This window comes from Muscardinus avellanarius (genome assembly GCF_963383645.1).
Source record: "Muscardinus avellanarius genome assembly, chromosome: 20".
In the NCBI taxonomy this organism is placed as follows: Eukaryota; Metazoa; Chordata; class Mammalia; order Rodentia; family Gliridae; genus Muscardinus; species Muscardinus avellanarius.
The window spans coordinates 7,489,504-7,509,720 of NC_137806.1; the positions used below are offsets into that span (position 1 = coordinate 7,489,504).

Genomic DNA, 20,217 nt, shown 5'->3' on the forward strand with positions numbered 1-20,217 from the left:
CGCCCGCGGGGGACGGGGCACCGGCTCTGGCCGAGGCTGCGAGGTGCGACCCCCGAGCAGACCGCGAGGCGCGGGCGCAGCCGGCGGCTCCGCCACAGGTGACTTGATCGCTGGCTCCATCTCCAAACGCTCTCAGCTGGAAGTCCCTTTGGACCGGGTGCCGCCTGGAGAAGAGGAGGAGACCCCCGCGGAAAAGTCTTGCTGCTGATACATTGGAGACCGAAAAAAAAAAAATCTTAAAAAAAAAGTGACTCGTCCCGGCACCTCTTTTCCTCCCTGCGAGGCAGATGGGAGCCATGGCTGGCTCCGTGCTCCTCTGCCTCCTGCTCGCCCATGTGGGGCTGGGGGCTGCGGGCGCCGGCCAGGATCCCTCGGGGCGAGAGGGGGCGCCGAGGGGGCGGCCGCACGCCCCGCAGGCGGCTCGAGCCTCTGCCCCCGACCCCTCGGCTCCCTGGAGCCGCTCCACCGACGGCACCATCTTGGCGCAGAAACTGGCCGAGGAGGTGCCCAGGGACGTGGCCTCGTACCTCTACAGCGGGGACTCGCGCCAGCTGAAGCGGGCCAACTGCTCCGGCCGCTACGAGCTGGCCGGCCTGCCCGGGAGGTCGCCCGCCCAGGCCAGCTCCCATCCCTCCTTGCACGGGGCGCTGGACACGCTGACACACGCCACCAACTTGCTCAACACCATCATGTTAAGCAATAAGTCCCGGGAGCAGAGCTTGCAGGACGACCTGGAGTGGTACCAGGCGCTGGTGCGGAGCCTCCTGGAGGGAGAGCCCAGCATCTCCCGGGCGGCCATCACTTTCGGCACCGAGTCGCTGTCCGCGCCCGCCCAGCAAGTCTTCCTCCAGGCCACGCGCGAGGAGAGCCGGATCCTGCTCCAGGACCTGTCCTCCTCCGCACACCACCTGGCCAACGCCACGCTGGAGACCGAGTGGTTCCACGGCCTCCGGCGCAAGTGGAGACCCCACCTACACCGCCGCGGCTCCAGCCCGGGGCCCCGGGGCCTGGGCCACAGCTGGCGGCGCCGGGACGCGCTCGGGGGGGACAAGGGCCACGTCAAGTGGTCGCCGCCTTACCTGGAGTGCGAGAACGGGAGCTACAAGCCCGGGTGGCTGGTGACCCTCTCCGCCGCCTTCTACGGGCTGCAGCCCAACCTGGTCCCGGAATTCAGGTAGGGGCCGGGGAATGGGGCCGGAGCAGAGTGGTCCTTGCGGGTTTGCGGAGGGGCGCACCCGACTGAGGTCTAGAGCTGGGCTGAGGGAGCCCCGGCGGGCTCAGTGCTTAAGGGGGCCGGGGGCACTCCACTTCTGCCAGATTCAGGCCCCGAGTGAGAAAGCCTCCCTCTGGGGCCAGTTTCCCGGCAAGGGGAGAGGGACGGGGGTGGGGGGGGGCACTTGGTAATGCCTGGAGGCGCCACAGCCCAGCCGCTCCAGGCTCCTCTGCAAGGACGGAGCATCCCTTTGGAGGGGTGCCATTGAACTTGGTGAGCTTGGGGGTGCACCCGCCTGGCACCCGATGAGAGGAGGACGTCGGCCAGGAAGAGAGCTTCTTGTGTCTGCAGCTTTGGGTAGCTTCTGCTCGCTTCCTGCGCAGGAGTTGGGGCACCAGGAGTTAGTCAGCCACCAGAGCGTGTAATTACACCTGTGCTATCCCCTGGGTGGCTTGGCGGCGGCTCCGCAGTGAGTCACTCTCAGCAGCAGAGCTGTCTCCAGGACCCAGACCTGGCAATTTGGTCAGTGTGTTCCTACTGCCTCCCCTCCTCCCGAGCCCTCCTCCCTCCTAGGTGACTTCCCCAGGGGTTGGGCACACCTGAGGGTTCAACAACCCTGCCACACACTTTATAAGTGAACCCACCTGTGTCGCCTTAGGGAGGGAGGAAGCGGTTCTAATTTGGGAGGGAGCTGCAGGCTGGGGTCTCCCCGACTCCCACATGGGGGCTCTGTGAAGAAGGGTCTTCAGGGGCTGAAGTTGCTTCTGAACCCCTGGAGCCTAGGCACACGGAAGAAAACTTTGCATATGGGTTGTTTCATTTTCTCCCTCACAGCCAGGGCAGGATGCTGACCTGCTGGGAGATGCTGGGCCAAGTGCCCTGAGGGCCAGCGGGAAGACCCAGAAGGCTTTTCTTGGCACTAATCTCTGCCACTGAACGGCCTGGAGCAAGTCACTTAACCTCTCTGGTCCTCAGTGACTTCTCTGTCAAGCGAGAAAGTTGAACTAGATAGTGCCTAGGGAGTCATGCAGTTATAAAATTCTGTAGCTTTTTAATGCTGGCAACACTTGAGAAGGTATAAATAAAAAAACAGCCCCCTTTCTCGGATTCTGTACGACCTGAGTGTGCGTGTGCCTGCGCGTGTGCGCATGGCTCCATTCTATCTTAAGCCAGAGTAACTTTCCTACTTTCAGAATAATCTCATTTCCCCTCGATTCCTGCAGGATCCTATTAGTAAGAGCTGAGCACAGCTTTGACTCTTTGCCATTTTGTTTACTGGAAAGAAGAGGGATCAGCGGATACCACTCGCAGCCAGCAAACTGTGGCCTTTACACAGGCTTTTTCAGGGAGACGCAGCCCTCAGGGTCTCTCTGTACCTCCTCTGTACCCCGCAACCCCACCGTTCTATCTCCCAGTTACTCTGCCAGGCGCTGGGCTAACTACTTTGCATGCACTATCTTGATGAATCCTCAGAACAATCCGAGCGAGTTAGGTTTTATTACTTCCCCGATTTTACAGAAAGGAATCTGACACACAGAGGAGTCAGACTTCCGGCCTGTGATTGTACAGCAGTTAGAGTAGAGCCAGAAATTAAGCCCTCTTTGTACTTTCAGCCAACTCTATTTTATGAAGGTGGCCTCGGGGAATTGCATCAGTGCGGCTGCTGTATAAGAGCGTGTTTATAATGCAACTGGGAGCGGGCGTGGTGGCGCACGCTTGTGATCCCAGCACTTGGGAGGCCGAGGCAGGAGGATCGCGCAGGTTTGAAGCCAGCCTCAGGTACTTAGTGAGGCTCTCAGCTACTTAGTGAGACCCTGTTTCCAAATAAAATCTAAAATAGGTCTAGGAGTGTAACCTGGAGGTAGAAGACCCTGGGTTCCATCCCCAGTACCACACATACACTAAATAAATAAATAAATAAATAAATAAATAATAAAGAATGCGACTAGGGCTGAAAACCACTCATTTTCACAATTTGTTTCTCATAAGGATTAGAAAGCCTAGGTTACCTAAATGCGCTCAGCGCCTCCTGGCAGCCAGGACGGAAGGCCAGGGGCGGAGGTCTGAGGGTCCCCAGGCCCCTACACAGTTGGTGGCTGTGTTCTGAAGAGTCCTTCCCTGAAGTCCTCCGGTGCCATCCATGGTGTGCTTCTGCCTAGGCCGCTTAGTGCCCAGCCCCTCACAGAGCAGAGAGCTCCGGGAGCCCCAGGGCACCTGTCCCGGGCCCTTCCTTCATCCACTGGACTGAGGAGCTGCCTGGATATTACAGTAGGAACCGGAAAAAAATCTTAAAGGGACCAGATGGCCTCACCTGTTGTTTCTTAAAGAAACAGAACTAGATGGATGAAGGCACTTAGCCAAAACTCTCAGCAAGTTTGCAGCAAGCAGGAAATGCACGGGCACAGGCACTCTGCCTCTGCTCTAGAAAGTCTACGCTTAAGGCGCATTTATGGGCTCTCTGGACCTCTGCGCGCAAGCCATGTTGGAGACATGCCTTGTTCTCTATTCTCCTGCAGGGAAAAAATAGGGCTATTTTAGAACACAGTTGTTGATTTTTCAATGGAGGGATATTATTTATTTACAATAACACTTATTTATTTCTTTTACAATAACATTTTAACATTTAAATGGACCATTCCCATCTCTTCATACACACTAAAGGAAAAGGTTTTGCTGTCATTGGTGTTATACCATTGAAGATGCACATCCTAAAATTCTACAATATAAGAACATACTATTAGGTACAGCAAGAGGGTGAGCCTGAAGTGAAATCTTTGGAAAACATGATTAGAAATCCTAATCATGATTTAAATAGAGGTTCCAACATGTCGAATGTTACTTGCAAAAGGCCTTATATGTAATGAAGAATCTATCAATAAAGATTTACTTATGGCTTTGTGCGGTGACCCATGCCTGTAATCCTAGTACTTGGGAGGCTGAGACGGGAGGATCGCGCAGGTTTGAAGCCAGCCTCAGCAACTTAGCAAGACCCTGTTTCCAAATAAAAAATAAAATAGGTCTGGGGGTGTCTTCCAGAAGTAGAAGGTTTCTGGGTTCTACCCCGCAGTTATACACACACACACACACACACACACACACACAGACACACACATACACACACACAAATTTACTTATGCAAGAGAAAAGGAGAAAAATAAATTGTAACGACAACTTTCACTTAAGATCTTAATATTTCCCAGATCTGCTTACACGATTTAGGCACTTAAATTACATTTCTAAGATTTATTTATTTGTTTATTTATTTATTTATTTATTGGTAGTACTGGGGATGGAACCCAGGGACATTCTACTTCCGAGATACACCCCAACCCTATTTTTTAATTCTTTTTTTTTTTTTTTTGAAACAGAGTCTCACTGAGTTACAAAGGGCCTTACTAAGTAGCTGAGGCTGGCCACGGATGACAGTCCTCCTGTCTCAGCCTCCCAGATACTGGGATTACAAGTGCGCACCACCACGCCCAGCTCCAATTTTGTATTTAGATAATATAAGTCCAAAATATGAAGTTAAACAGTTACATGGAGAACATGGCCCACTACCTTTTTGGTGGTACTGGGGTTCCTGGAAGCCCTTCTACCTCCGGGCTACACTCCCAGACCTATTTTTACTTTTTTTTTTTAAATTGGAAACAGGGTCTCCTAAGCCAGCGCGCGCGGCTAGCTTCAAACCTGCGCGATCCTCCTGTCTCTGCCTCCCAAGCGCAGGGATTACAAGCGTGCGCCACCACGCCCGGCTGGCCCACTACCTTTTTATATTAATTTACCAGTACAAGCATTACTCAGACCAAATTTTATTCCCCTTCTGTTTCAGAAGAATACAAATATCTTAAAATTAAAAAGCATTAGGTACACACAGGAAGTTTATTGTTCATTTTTTCATTCAAAAGTGGCACTATTCAACTAAATGTTTTTTAATCTTTTGTTATAGACTGATAGTATAAACATGTTTGTCCTCATTTTCTATTCTAGCATAAAAGATAAAGTAATAATTTAAGGTATATTCTGAAATATTTGTACTTCTGACCTTAAACTTGTGATGTCCTTGTAGATTTTCCTTGAGTTTGAGATATTTGGTTTGCACAGTAATTTTTTCTTCATGGTACTCAAAGTACTACAGAGTCCATTTGGCTGAGTGCATAAATACCTTCCTGCTTGGTGTTGCAGACTAATCTCAGTCGGGTCGTTATTGTCCGTTCCCGGTCAAATCCTCAGAAAGATGGGGCAAATGGCAGGTGGAGTTCTGCAGAATCTTATCTGCAGTGATTCTTTCCCTTTAGGGACTAAATTTTCTTTAGGTCCCTAAATGACGACGCTTTGGAAAGAACCTGAGGTGGACAAAGGCTTCTTGAGCCAATGACACTTTATTACAAAAACCCCAAGAAATTTATACCCTTTACCAGTAAAGTTAAGAAAAAGGGGGGGTGGGTGTCTTTCAGCTGGCTGTTGGCCCTCGAAGAATTAACTCCTGTTCCTCTCCAAGGTCTTGTAGATAAGCAGTTCCAGGTGGCAGCCTCCCAGAATAGTCAAGGCTTGGGAGCTTCTCGGGGAATCTTCTTTAACTTTTCCTGGAACTTTTCCATCTTTTTGGGCTCAGTTCATATAGCAAGTGTGGGGAAATGTGGTGATTCAGGTGGATGTGATGGAGTTTCTTCAGGTGTTGGTACCTTATCTTCTAAGTCTGAAAGCTTAAGCATACTCACAACACAGTTTGGCAGACAAAATACCACAAACAACACCACAAGGTTCTTAGTTCTAATTGTCAGATGTATTTCCTTAACTGCTAAGCACTCTTCTTTAGACAACAAGCCTATTAAAAGCCTACTCATCTTTAATAATCCACTTCCCTGTCACAAACTCTCTGCAGCCTGCTTCTAACTTTCTAATTCCTTCCTTTCCCAGTTGGGACTTTCTTATGATAAGCTCTTCTTCATGCAAAAATGCTTTTCTTACTCTTACGGTATTTCCTTTCCTTCATACATATATATTTAGAACGTCTGTCCTTTATTTAGTCATATTCATTTCTAGCTATGCGGTCAGTCAACAGTCTTTTTCTTTGGGTCTATTGTATTTGGGCAGCTAAGTTGTTTATCAACTAAATTTCTTTAAGGTCACACATAAGGTTTTTCTCTGTCTCTAGGCAGGATTTCAAGGGTAAACAGTTACTTTGAACTGAGCTACTTTGTCGGAGTTAATGGATAGTGATGAAGGTCGGAGGCCATTTGTGATTGCTGCAGCTGGGGTGCTTATCACAGTACCTGAATCCTGGCCAGTCTTTTCATTATTGTTGAGCAGAGCCAAGGACGTTTAGACAAATTATTAGAGAGTTTATTTCCACGGACTCAGTTTCTTTTTATAGTCCTGATTTCACATCACTGGAGCAATTCGTGTAGAAAGTTAAAAGGAATAATAGTGAAGGGTATCTAAAAGTGGGGGGTACTTTGGCCAGAGACGATACCTCCTTCTCGGGGCTTTTTTGCCGATTAACTATGTGGAGTGGGGTCTCAACACATAGATGCCGAGGCAGCAGGATGTCTTGGCAGCTTGGAAGTCTTCAGTCCTAGGATGGGTAGAAGAATTTTGAGTGTTTGATGAGTTTAAATGAAGCTGAGTTCCTCTGGGAATTACTTCTTTCTTGATGAGTGGAAAGGAATTGGAACTCATCTGGTTCCATCTTGCCATTTTGTAGTTGAACAAAGTGGGGTGGCTCTTTTGTGGCAGGTTAGACTCAGTGGGAACACATACCCATCGAGCACCTACTGCGCGTGGGATGGTTTTGAGGGACCACTGCATTCAATTCGTAGAAGTCTTAGATAGTTACAATTTCAGAAAATGAGCAACCTTCCCAAGGCAACATAAGTAGAAAATCAGGGAGCTCAAATCAAATTCACATCTATCTAGTGATGGAGTCTGTGCATAGAACACTCTACCACACCACACGCCAACGTCTACATCCTGATTCCCCATTGTGTTTTAACTTTTTAATTAAAAGTACAAGATGTACCGTCTTGTGCCCCATTAAGATATAGGATTCCAATGCACCAATAAAAACAAAAGTACAAGATGGTATTGGCTGGAGGGTTAATATATTTGGCATAATAAGTGATATACGCTTATTCTTTTTAAATATACTTTTATTGGTGCATTATTATTACACATAATAACGAGGCATGGAGTGAAACATCCGTGCACACAACAACACCTGGCACTTTTCTCCCTGGGTCTCACCCTGGTCCCGTTCCCATTGGATCGGTGTTAATAATCGCGTACATGTACACAGCACTATCTGAACTGTCCCCCTCATCACATCTTCCTTCCCTCCCCAAGCCCTCTCCATCACTCCATTGGAGTCTCTACTGCTTTATCAAAACTTTCTCTCTGGCGTCCCCGTATGAGAGAAGACATACAAGCGTCCACTCTCTGAGACCGGCTAACTCTCGTAGCCCACCTTTCTCTAATTTTATCCATGTTTCTGCAAAGGAGATAATTTTGTTCCCTATGTCTTCTTTGTACACACAGTTGCACTGCGTGCACAGACCACAGTTTTATATGCCTTTTGATGGTTCCATTTCTTCTTCCTTGGTCCAGCCATACCTACCTACCCTCACTTAGGCATGAACTGGCCAACCATATCTACCGGCCACACAACATATAATCAGGTATGTTGTGGAGTGAGAATATTGACCTTGAGTTCGACCTTTGCTTCAGGTCCCAGTTTTGACTGTGATTGGCTCTGTTACTTGTCTGGAGATTAGTGTCTGTGTAACAAAAGCATGAAAGCAGGTTTCATGTGGCTTCTCCAAATGATCAACCGGTGGCTTTGGAAACAGGGCTGAGACACATAAATGCAAGCCCATGCAGAAATGATATTAATAACGGGCGTGGTGGCGCACGCTTGTAATCCCTGCGCTTGGGAGTTAGAGGCAGAAGGATCACGCAGGTTCGAAGCCAGACACACTGGCTTAAGAGACCCTGTTTCCAAATAAAAAAATATATATAATAGGTCTGGGAGTGTAGCCCAGAGGTAGAAGGGCTTCCAGAAACCCCAGTACCACCCAAAAAAATGATATTAATAGGGGAGGAACGTCAGCCCTGGTATATGACTTTATGATGGTCATTTGCTCATAGAATATTTCCAGAAAACTCAATGAACATACATTGAGTTAAATATATAAGCTAATGTTATAGAAATGAGAACTCCACTTTCAAAATAAGAATAAGCATGATATATAAGTTTCTAGATTTTGGAAGACCCTGAAATCTACTTAAACTTAATACAAATTTGTTTCACAAAATTTTAAACCAAGGACCTCGGTATACCTCTTTATTTTTCTGAAGATAATAAATGTTTGGACATTATTTTGGAACTCCTTATTTACTCATTTATTTATTTATTTATTTATTTATTTATTCATTATTTTTGTATGTGGTACTGGGGATTGAACCCAGGGTGTATTCTTCCTCTAAGCTATACTCTCAGCCCTATTTTATTGAAACGGGTCTCTTTAAGGTTGCCGAGTGCCTCATTAAGTTGCTGAGGCTGGCTTTGAACCTGCAATCCAATACATTTTCAGTTTGCTTCTGTTGTTGGCTTTAAAATTTCAACAAGAACCATATCTTGTGGTGTAGCTGGTAGCACGGGATTATATTGCTGTATTCTAGATAGGCATTTGGAAGTAGAAGCGGGATTCCCAAGACTGCTAAGTAAGTTCCAAGAGTATGTATCTGCTCTCTAGAGAGGAAACCGCGCCCTCACTACACCGATTTTACAGCCCCAACTCCTGGATAAGCCAAATGTGACTTCCAACTTGAAGCGTTTTCTGTACACTGTGCAGGTTTTAAGGCTATCCGCTTTCATTCCTCAGAGTGCCATTGAGTTCAACTTACACTGCGTTTCATGACTGTATTTTAATACGCGGGGCTACCAAGGAGTCGGCAGTTGATGTTCTTTCGCGCTGGGTTGGTGCAGTGGCATTAGGGCTCTGTCTTCTATTTCTTCTCTTCAGTCTGGTTTGGTGTTTGAAGGGTTCTTTAAGCTAAATCACTAGCATAGCACATGGGGATTTTGAAAGCGTTGGCAGCTTGGCGGTTGTTATGTGCAGATAGGTATTTCACGGGCACTGGGGCTGTGCTTCAGAGAGTTCAGCCAACGGCGCCATTAAGCTCATTCCCAGCACAGCAATGCCACACGCATCAGTGTGGTTCGCTTTGCTGGTTGCCTTATCTGCTTTTCAGCTTTGAGTAACAATTCATGGATATGCACAATTTCCATTTTGGCTGGGCATTTGCTCATCCAGCTAGTTTTTCTTCCTATGGGTCTCAGGGGGAGGGATCAAGTTTCTGTAGAATTTGATTTATAAAAATCTTAGCTGGATGAGTATTCCATGAATTGTTTCTTCAGTTCAGGAGAAGTACTGGGCGTGGTGGTGCACACCTGGAATCCTAGTACCTGGGAGACTATGACAGGAGGATCGCAGTCTTGAGGCCACCCTCAGAAATTTAGTGAGACCCTCAGCCATTTAGTGAGACTCTGCTTCAAAATAAAAAATAAAAAATAAAAAGGGGTGTGTGTGTGTGTGTGTGTGTGTGTGTGTGTGTGTGTGGTGTAGTTAGCAGGTAGAATGCCCCTAGGTTTAATCCTCAGGTACACCACCCCCAAAAGATTAATCCTCTTAAGTCGGGCGTGGTGGCGCATGCTTGTAATCCCAGCATTCAGGAGGCTGAGACAGGAGGATCATGGTTCGCAGACAGCCTCAGCTACTTAGTGAGGCCCTCTGCAACTCAGTGAGACCCTGTTTCAAAGTAAAGAATAAAAAATAGGGCTGGCGGTGCAGCTCAGAGGTCAAATGCCCTTGGGTTCCATCAGCAGTACCGCAAAAAAAATAAAAAATAAAAAATAAAAATTAGTCCTCTTGGCTAAAAGTGTTTTATATTTCTCCACTTCTTTCCTAAAACGTCAAACCTAGCTATGGAAATCAGGACTGAATTTCTTTGTCACACCTAAGTATATTGTAGTGCCCAAACCAGTCACAGGATCCATTAACTTCATTACTTTCATTATTGGTAGAGTTTACAGAAAATATAGATTATCTTAAGGTGATTTAACCCCAAGACTGGAAAGATTATTTTTCCAAACAAAAGTTCTGTAACCTATCTTTTTGTCCAAGAAGGATCTCTCTGTCTGATGTATACACACACACACACACACACACACACACACACACACACACACACACAGAGTTACTACTAATACATCTAATTAATTGAGATCCTGTTAATTTATTTTTTTTTCAGTGCTGGGGATGGAGCCCAGGGGCATTTGACCTCCGGGCTACACCCCCTGCCTTATTTTTTTTTTTCTTTATTTTGAAATCAGGTCTCACTGCGTTGCAGAGGGCCTCACTAAGTAGCTGAGGCTGTCCATGAACCGCGATCCTCGGGTCTCAGCCTCCCGGATGCTGGGATTACAAGCGTGCGCCACCATGCCCGGCTCCTGTTAATTTTTATTCATGGTAATATTTTTTGTAACTTCCCGCATTTAAAAAATGTGGCTAACATTGGCGTAGTGATGCAGGCCTGTAATACCAGTACTTGGGAGGCTGAGACAGGAGGGTTGCAGGTTCAAGGCCAGCCTCAGCAACTTAGTGAGACCCTGTTTCAAAATGAAAAATAGAATGTTGGGGTAGGACGTCCCTGGGCCCAGTCCCCAGTGCCCAAAGAGAGAAAGAAAACCCAGCTGCAAGAAGACAGTGTAGAATATTTTTTCTCATCCTGTGCAATTAGCAAAGTGCCTCGTGCACCCATAACTTAAACCCACCTTAAAGTCACATAAGATTTAGGGTATTCTTTGGAACCCGCCAAGATGTCCATCAACAGGTGAGTGGATGTGGACACAAGGGAACTTTACTCAGCCATCAAAATAACTTAGTTACATCATTTGCAGGGAAATGGATGGAAACGGAGGAGATTAGTCAGTCACAAAAAAACAAGAAATCGGATGCGTTTTCTAATATGTGAGAGCTAAGGAGAAATGGGTCATAGGAGGAACTCTAGATGAAAAAGGAAATCCTATAGAGCAGCAAACAAGACAACCTAAAGGAGGAGAAAGGAGGGGGAAGAAGGAAAAACTCTAAAACATACAATGTTCTTAAACATATCTAAGTCCACCACTAAGCCGAGCAAGGGAGGGAGGGACGGGGAGGGGATGGGGTGGGAATTGGGTAGGGGGTAAATCGGTGATGTGTGCATGTCTCTACACACAAGTTTTTTTTTTTTACCCCAATATGATGTATGAATATAATGCACCAATAAAAAATTAAAAAAAAACATTTAGGGTATTATTTAACCCAGTTTTCTCACCATTTATGTGTTCATCCAATGTGTATGCCTTGTTACATTATGGAAGGAATTGTATAGAATAACATGACACATGTCTTTTTCTAAAACAGGAGAAAGATGTGCTAGCAAAGAGTAATGTCTTATTCATTCCAAGATGCATCGCTGTCACTTTTTTTTTTTTTCTTTCTGGTACTGGAGATAAAACCCAGGGACATTCTACCCCTGAGCTACATACCCAGCCTTATTTATTATTATTATTATTATTATTATTATTATTATTAATTTTGTGGGGGTGGAACCCAGAGGCTTTCTACCTCTGCACCATACTCCCAGACCCATTTTATATTTTATGTGGAAACAGGGTCTCACTAAGTTGCTGAGAGCCTCACCAAGTAGCTGAGGCTGGCTTCGAACCTGCGCGATCCTCCTGTCTCCGCCTCCCAAGCGCTGGGATTACAAGCGTGCGCCACCACGCCCGGCTGATTTTTTCATTCTTTATTTTGAAACAGAATCTCACTAAGATGCAGCGGGCCTCACTAAGTCGCTGAGGCTGGCCGCGAACCTGCGATCCTCCTGTGTCAGCCTCCCAAGTGCTGGGGTTACAAGTGTGCGCCACCACGCCCGGCTCCTCTGGACGGTTTCCTCGCGGTGTTCTTGTTTTATTCCGGCTGTCTCTCTGTCTCTTTTTCTTCCCTTTTTTCCATCTTGATCTTTCCTGTCTATTTTTGCCTTCCTTAGCCCTAGGAGTTTGCATTTTCCAGGTTTTTTTTTTTTTAATGATATTTCAAATTCTTTACAAAAAACCTTGCAGTTTGGTGCCTTTTGCTTATTTTTTTCTTCCTCCCAGGCTTACACCTATAAAGTGAAGTGCTTCCCAGCCACGGTTAGCAGAAGGAGAGAAGCTGCTCCTTCTCCTGCCAGCGTGGCTGGGACGGCCTCCCGCAGGCCCCTGACCTCATTGGAGCTGGCCCCGCAGCCCTGTTCTGGGCATGTCCTGACACACACACTTGTTTGCCTTTTATGGTGAGGCCCAAGCTGTGGGGTCAGGACTGCCGGAGTCTCCAGTCACAGGCAAGAGGCACAGAGGTGAGAGCCAGATCACCCACCCAGTAGCGAATAAATTTGCAAAGCAGGAAAAGAAGCAGATAAAGGAAGCCCCTCTAACGATTAGTAATGTTAATACAAGGGGGTTATGGGTTTGAGGAAATAAAATCATCATTAGCTTGTCCAGTAGGACGACTGTGGACTTAGCTTCTCTGTGTTTTTTCTTCCCTATTTATTTAACCCTTTCCTTTGCTTTCATTAACTATATTTTCATTATTTTTTTTTTCCTCTTGGTTACTTCAAGTTTTGTATTTTTACATTCATTTATTCATTCATTTATTCGTGCTACTGGGAAAGAAACCCAGGGGCCTTCTACCTCCAACCTATACCTCCGGCCCTATTTTTTATTCTTTATTATTATTATTATTATCATTATTATTATTTTGTGTGTATGTGTGGTACTGGGAATAGAACCCAGGGGCCTTCTACCTCTGACCTACACCTCCAACCCTATTTTTTATTCTTTATTATTATTATTATTATTATTTATTATTATTATTAGTGTGTGTGTGTGTGTGTGTGTGTGTGTTTGTGTGTGTGTGTGTGGTGTACTGGGAATGGAACCCAGGGGCCTTCTACCTCCGACCTACACCTCCAACCCTATTTTTTATTCTTTCTTCTTTTTTTATTTTTCATTTTGTGTGTGTGTGGGGGGGGGGTACTGGGGATGGAACCCAGGGGCCTTCTACCTCCAAGCTACACCCCCAGCACTATTTTGTAGTCTTTTATTTTTTGAAACAGGGTCTCACTGAGTTGGCGGAGGGCCTCGCTAAGTAGCTGAGGCTGTCTGCGAACCGCGATCATCTGGTCTTAGCCTCCTGAATGCTGGGATTACAAGCGTGCGCCACCATGGCCGGCTGAGTTTTGTGTTTTTAAATGATCTGCTCTCCTTTTTTCTTTTTCTTCCTTTGCCTTCTACTCCTGTTACCTATTCCAATATTTTTAGATAATTAAAGATGGTAATGCTTATAATCTATTGTTATGGTAAAAAAAATTCTGCACTCTGTCTATTGTCTCTGAAAATTGAAACTTGAAAAATTGAATCCATGCCTCTTTAAGAATACTCCAAATTTTAGTGCCCAGTGGACACCCGTTTTAGACCACTTGCTCAAAACCATGCAATGTCTGCATTAAAGCCTTAGAGTGTGCCCCCTGCTATCCCTTGGAGTTGCTATGTGGCTCTTTTTAATGTTAAAGAGGAAAAAAAGAACAATATGGCTTGTTTCTAAAATCATCTGACTTACTACATCAATCATATTTCTTAAGGAAAATACTTATTTTTGTTGAAAACGTTGGTATCTCATAATTTGTATGAGTTGCTTTAGATTTTCTGCAGAACAACTATCATGAGAATCTTTCAAATTATGAACCTTTCGGATTAGTTCAACGACTGTGCATTGACTGGATGCAGGTTCTCCTTTTTCTAGATTATTTTTTTCTTTTTCTCTTCCGAGTGTGCGGAAGGTAACATTTCTAAGTCTTCCCACATCTAAAATGTCTCTCTTCACGCACAACTGATTGTCAGAATATGTAAGTATAGGTTCAAAGTCATTTTGTCCTCAGAATTTTAAAGACAGTATTGTATTGTTTTTAGCATTTGTTATTGCTGATGAAAACTTTGATGCTAACCGGATTTATCACGGCTTTGTAGGTAATCCTCTCTTTTTCCCTCATGAAAACTTTTAAGATCTTTTTTTCTCTTCTTGGAGTTTTGAATATTCATGAAGTCCTGCTTAGATGTGATTCTTTTAATTCATCAACCTTGCTATTTAGTGGGCCCTTTTAGACTTCTTAGAAACTTTCTTTTATGATGCCTTCCTTTTGACCATCCATCTTCTCTTTCTGGAACTCCTCCCATTGGGCATTTAACTTTCTGGATTGATCTCTTTACTTTTATTTTCTGTCTCTTTTTCCTTTTTGCCCTACCTCCCGGGAGATCTTTTTTTGTTGTTGTTGAACTAGTCTCCACTTGGCTATCATTTTAAATGTTCAGGAACTCCTTCTTGCTCGCAGATTACTTCTTTTTTATAATGATATATTATTTTTCTTAAATCTCTTTGAGCATTGGAATCAAATATCCGTCCATTTTCTTCGATTTCCTGCACGATTGCTGATTATTCCCGGTTTGGCTTGGTTACCATTCTCCTGCAGTGTAACTCTTAGCTGATTGTTCATTTCGTGACTTAGTGACTAGCTTAATTTTCTATGGTGAGATGCCGTGGATTCCTGGGACAGATGGCCAAGCCCACGTAGAGGCTCAGGGGACCTCACTCCTGCAAGTCAGGCTTCATTCGCTTTAGGGTGGCTGAGAAGGAGGTCAGCAGCCTCCACCGGCACCTACACTCTTACTCTGGGGGAACTAGTAAGCATTCCGGAAGCTTCCGCTCTCCTCTCAGGCATTTCTTTGAATATCTGTACAGAATGGCTCTTGGTGTTTAGCTTGGGAATAAAAACCATCACTGCGCACAAGAGAGGAGATACGCCAGCCCAAGTCGCGCTTTGCAGTGGCGTTCTTCCGCTTCCTGCCAGATGTCTGCCTTGGTTCCCACCCCCTCTCTTGATACCTGCTGAGCTGGAGCTTAACCTCTTCCTGGATGCTCTGTTGGATAGATAGGGACCGTCCATGTCCGCTCCAGCCTTCTGAGCCTGTTCTGAGCTGCGATGGCGCCACCTGGGTCCTCACCCGTGTGATCCTGGAGAATCCCGTCAAGTCCTGGCCAGCTACTTTTCTGCATCATGTTTATTCTGTCTTGTGCTAGCTTATTGCCATTATGCTTAAATGTGAAGGCAGAAAACACATGCTTTCATCATCTTGAATAAGAACTTGAGCTTGAGTTCTGCAAGCCATTTTACTTCTTAGCGTCCCCAGTTTATTAACTATTATTTAGGGAGAATGATAGCAATTTCTTTTATGGTACTGGAAACTGAACCCAGAGGCATTCTACCTCCAAGCTACACCCCCGACCAATTTTCTTTCTTATTGGGAGACCTCACTGAGTTGCCAAGGCTGTCCTCAAATCCGCAATCCTCCTGTCTCAGCCTCCCAAGTACTAGGATTACAAGCATGTGCTACCGTGCCGGGCTCAATGATACCCGTTTTATGTAAGCTGCAAGATATATTGAGGAGAATAATATCAGTCAAATATGGTTTCAATGAGGATGTCTTAATGATATGTACTTAGTGTAATATCTAACACACAATGAGCACATAATAAACGATAACTGAAAATGTAGGGTTCAAACTAGACAAGTTAAATGCACATGTACTTTACATCTGGGTATCTCATTAAAACCCCTCACTTTGAAATCCAATGGGAAACTATTTTTCCTTGGGGGGAGGAATTCCAGGGGCATTCTACCTCTGAGCTACACCCCCAGCCCTATTTTATTTTCTCAGTAAGTTGCAGAGGTCTTTGTAAGTTGCTTGGGTCTGGCCGCAAACCTGCAATCCTCCTGTCTCAGCCTCCCAGGTACTGAGATTACAAGCATGTATCATCATGCCCAGCATAAACTTTAAAAAAAAATTGGCCTCATCTTCTATTATTTTTGTATTAGCAGTGTCTGCCAACATAGACTATGTATCTTACTCCAACAAGTTAGCATGAACAGCCAACTTCATATGTAATATTAAGATGTAGAAAAATGTTATGTAGAACCTCAAAGCCTGTACAGACTATGAGCTGTGTAACTTGACTTTACCATCTATATAAATAAGAGCCAACAGAGAGGGCAAGAATGAGAGAGGGTAGGAGGGCAGTACACTTACATGTTAGAAATTTAAGAAAAGACAGACCTTTACTTAGAGATCACAAATACTAACAGAAAGTTAATTAAATCACCAGGAAGTCTCAAGGTATGAGATACTTATTATATACTTTAAGACAGACTACATTGTTTACAGTAGACATTTATTTTCTCTGGCAGAATATGCTTTGTCTTTGTGATTTTTCTCTTGTTACTAACAAAGCATAACTTTGGATATATTACATGACTTTGGACCGTTTTTCTCCATTTATAAAATGAGAAACGTATTTGCTCTCTTTTAGGAATACTTGAATTAAAGTCAACAAAAATGACCTCTTTGACCTGCGTTCCCTGAAAAAGGAACCATCAACATGGCCATTTTGAAATGGTCATATCCAAAGAGAAATTACATAAAACACTGTATACCAGGCATGGTACCACACACCTATAATCCCAAGACTTGGGAGGCTGAGTCAGGAGGATTGCAGGTATGAGGCCAGCCTCAGTGAGAGCCTGTTTCAAAATAAAAAGGACCAGAGCTGTAGCTCAGCGGTAGAATGTCACTGGGTTCAATGCTCAGTATCCCCCCAAAACAACCCCTAAAAGCAAAATAAACTGGGCATGGTGGTGCACACCTGTAATCCCAGTACTTGGGAGGTTGAGATAGGAGAATTATAGGTTCGAGGACAGCTTCAGCAAGTAGTGAGACTCTCATCAAACTAGTGAGAGCCTGTTTCAAATTAGAAATAAAATAGGGCTGGGGATGTAGCTCTGAGGTGCCACTGGGTTCAATCCCCAGTAACACACACACACACACACACCCACCCCAAAACAAAAACCACAGTAGATGTGTTTGATAAAATAAATTGTAGCACAAAACTATTTCAGTGAAGGAAAGAAAACTCACAAAAATGTAACATTAGTCGGCTCCCTTTGCAAACGCAGCAGATTCAAAATATACTTTTTTGGGGGATGATCATCTATCATCAGCCTAACCTTAGCAATTTTATAAGACCTGCTGCACTTAACTTTGCAAGAGTGTTACCTGCAAGAGTCCTAAAATGCAAAGACTGCATCTGTGAAGAGAGGTAGAAATACTGTCCTGATTGACCTTATTTCATTTTGTATTTAATTCTCTCTCTCTCTCTCTCTCTCTCTCTCTCTCTCTCTCTCTCTCTCTCTCTCTCTCTCCAGTATTGAGGATGGAACCCAAGGGCATTCTACCTCTGAGCTACACCCCCAGCCCTATTTTTTATTTTGAAACACGATCTCACTGAGTTGCGAAGGGCCTCACTAAGTAGCTGAGGCTGGCCACAAACCCCGATCCTCCTGTCTCAGCCTCCCGAATGCTGGGATTACAAGCGTGCGCCACCACGCCCGGCTACTCTCTTTTTAAATGAAAGTTGACTTATTTTCTCCACCTACAATGTAGAAACTTTCCCAAGGAAGGCTTGACCTGATTGCCAAGAAGACTTCCCAGAACACGGAGCCAGGCAGATGGAAGGAGCGTGTAGTATAGAAAGTTTTGGCAGGCTTCTTTGGGCACGTCTGCTGTAAAGTGATGTGGAGGAGGAGAACATTTTCCTTAAGACAGACTGCTGTCAAATTTTTCTAGATGTTTTAGAGGCGATCGGGTCTTACAAATCATGTTGCCACAAGAATATAAAGTCGTGATGGAAACCATGTAGTTATAAGTTTGGAAAATCGATTGAAGTGAATTTCTGGCAATATTTTGAAAAGATTATTATTATTATTACATAATGACACAAGAGACAACGACTGCTAAGAATACTTCTTAAATAATCTGGCTTTCTAAAGAAGCCGAATACCACTCGATAACGGCACACGCTTACGTAACTAAAGCTAATTGTTCCTTTTGTAGAAATGCAAGAGGCAAAAGTGAACTTACTTTCTTAAAGTTGCACGGGGTGGGGTCACCATACAGCAAGGAGACGAGCTGTGATACTGCAAAAGCTCGAGTAGGTCCTGGGGAGTCTGGGTGAACTGTGTGTCGCGCAGACAAAGCAGCTCCTGGGGTTATTTCGCTCATATTCTCAGCCTTGCTCCTTTTAAGAGAGCACGCTAAAAATACTTCTAATCAGGCTGCTGAGGTACAGAGGATTTGTTTTAGGTTTTAGAAATCATTGTTTGCTTTCCTGCCCTGCCCGGTCTCAAGCCCTCCTGGTTCAAGAGATGAAAGAGGCTAACTTTGGGCCCCACTAGTGATTCTTACATAGTCAAGGGTCTTAAGAAAGAGTCAATTAAAGATAAGAACAAATCATTAGCTTGGAAGAAGAGAAAAAGTTTGGAAGACTGTGAAATCTACTCTAGAGAACTTTTAAGGAGTGAAATAATTATTTTTTCTAGTTGTAAATTATAGCTTTTCCTATTATAAAAATAGATAGTCACTTAGAAATTACAGAAAGTAGTGGCTAACCAAAAGAAAAAAAAATGTTATAGTTATTTCATGCTCAGGGGTAACTACCGATAACATTTGGTACATATCTTTTGTTGTAAAATATATGTATTAAAAATATTCTGAGCCAGCTGAGCTGGTACACAATTGTAATCCCCAGTACTTGGGAGGCTGTGACAGGAGGGTTGCAGCTTCAGAGCCAACCTCAGCAACTTAGTGAGACCTATTTCAAAATAAAAATAAATAAAGCCCGGCATGGTGGCGCACACTTGTAATCCCAGCATTTGGGAGGCTGAGACTGGAGGATCGTGGTTCACGGACAGCCTCAGCTACTTAGTGAAGCCCTTTGCAACTCAGTGAGACCTGTTTAAAAATAAAAAATAGTGCTGGGGGTGTAGTTTGGAGGTAGAATGCTCCTGGGTCCCCTCCCCAGTACCGCAAAAAAAAAAAAAAAAATTGATCTAGAGGTGTAGTGTGAAGGTAGAATGCCCCGGGGTTCAATTCCCAGCCCTCCTATATATACATATAAAAATTTACTACCATTTTTTCTTACATATATATATACATATATATATGTATATATATATATATATCTTCTAAAAATGCATATCACATGTCATAGACTGTTTTGACTTTCAGAATTCACAAAATATTCTTCTGCAATACTATTATTAATGGCTATATATTATATACATGTAATTCAAGGATTATGAAAATGCAGATATCAATTCTTATGATTAAGCAATTTATTTACCAGAAGATAGGATAAGTAACAGGTGTCTTATAAAGGTGCTATCCACATTTTACTTACAAGCTAATAAACTACAGTGTTAATGTTTTATGGATACTGCCAGAAGTCGGGAGGCTCCTGGATCATAGAGAAAGGACAGCTTCCAGCTCCCAGTTCTGCCCAGGTTTCCTGAGAGTGGTACAAGGACTCATGCCGGACACCTGTCCGAGTAACGGGGTTCATTGTAGGAGGCGAATTCTGAACTTGGAGATTCAGCACTTTGATAGAAATAGAAGAAAGCTTGCTCTTGGTCGGATGGGAGACGTTCCCTCGCCCTGCACAAGGCCGCTCAGGCAGAACACGGCCTTAGGCATGGTCTAAGTGAAGAAGTCCGGGTCGCGTGTTTGTGGTGTACCTAGAAAGATTGGGAAGGGAAGCTCTGCGCCTTGTCGGTTCCCAACAGGCCCCTCTGGCTGCACAACTTCTTGATCCTTACTTCTAGACTTCTAGACAGATAATCTCTTCCTGTATTGTGGTACTATTACTTTTTTTTAATACAAAATTACAAGTTAGAATATCGGTTATATTATTATTTAAGGAGTCATAAAGGCATGGTTGGCAGATTTGGAAGTAAGTGGGCTTTTTATTTTTACTTAC

At 44.4% G+C, this 20,217-nt stretch overlaps 1 protein-coding gene across 1 annotated transcript in view; it reads left to right on the plus strand.

Moving 5' to 3' along the window:
• Positions 1-287: 287 nt before the first annotated feature.
• GPR158 (G protein-coupled receptor 158) overlaps positions 288-20,217 on the plus strand; it is a gene marked incomplete at both ends in the record, with an annotated part of 324,736 nt that continues 304,806 nt past the window's right edge. Inside the window, one exon of the mRNA XM_080717186.1 lies at positions 288-1,174. Within this exon, the coding sequence (XP_080573312.1) occupies positions 288-1,174 (887 nt within the window). The remainder of the gene's footprint in view (positions 1,175-20,217) is intronic.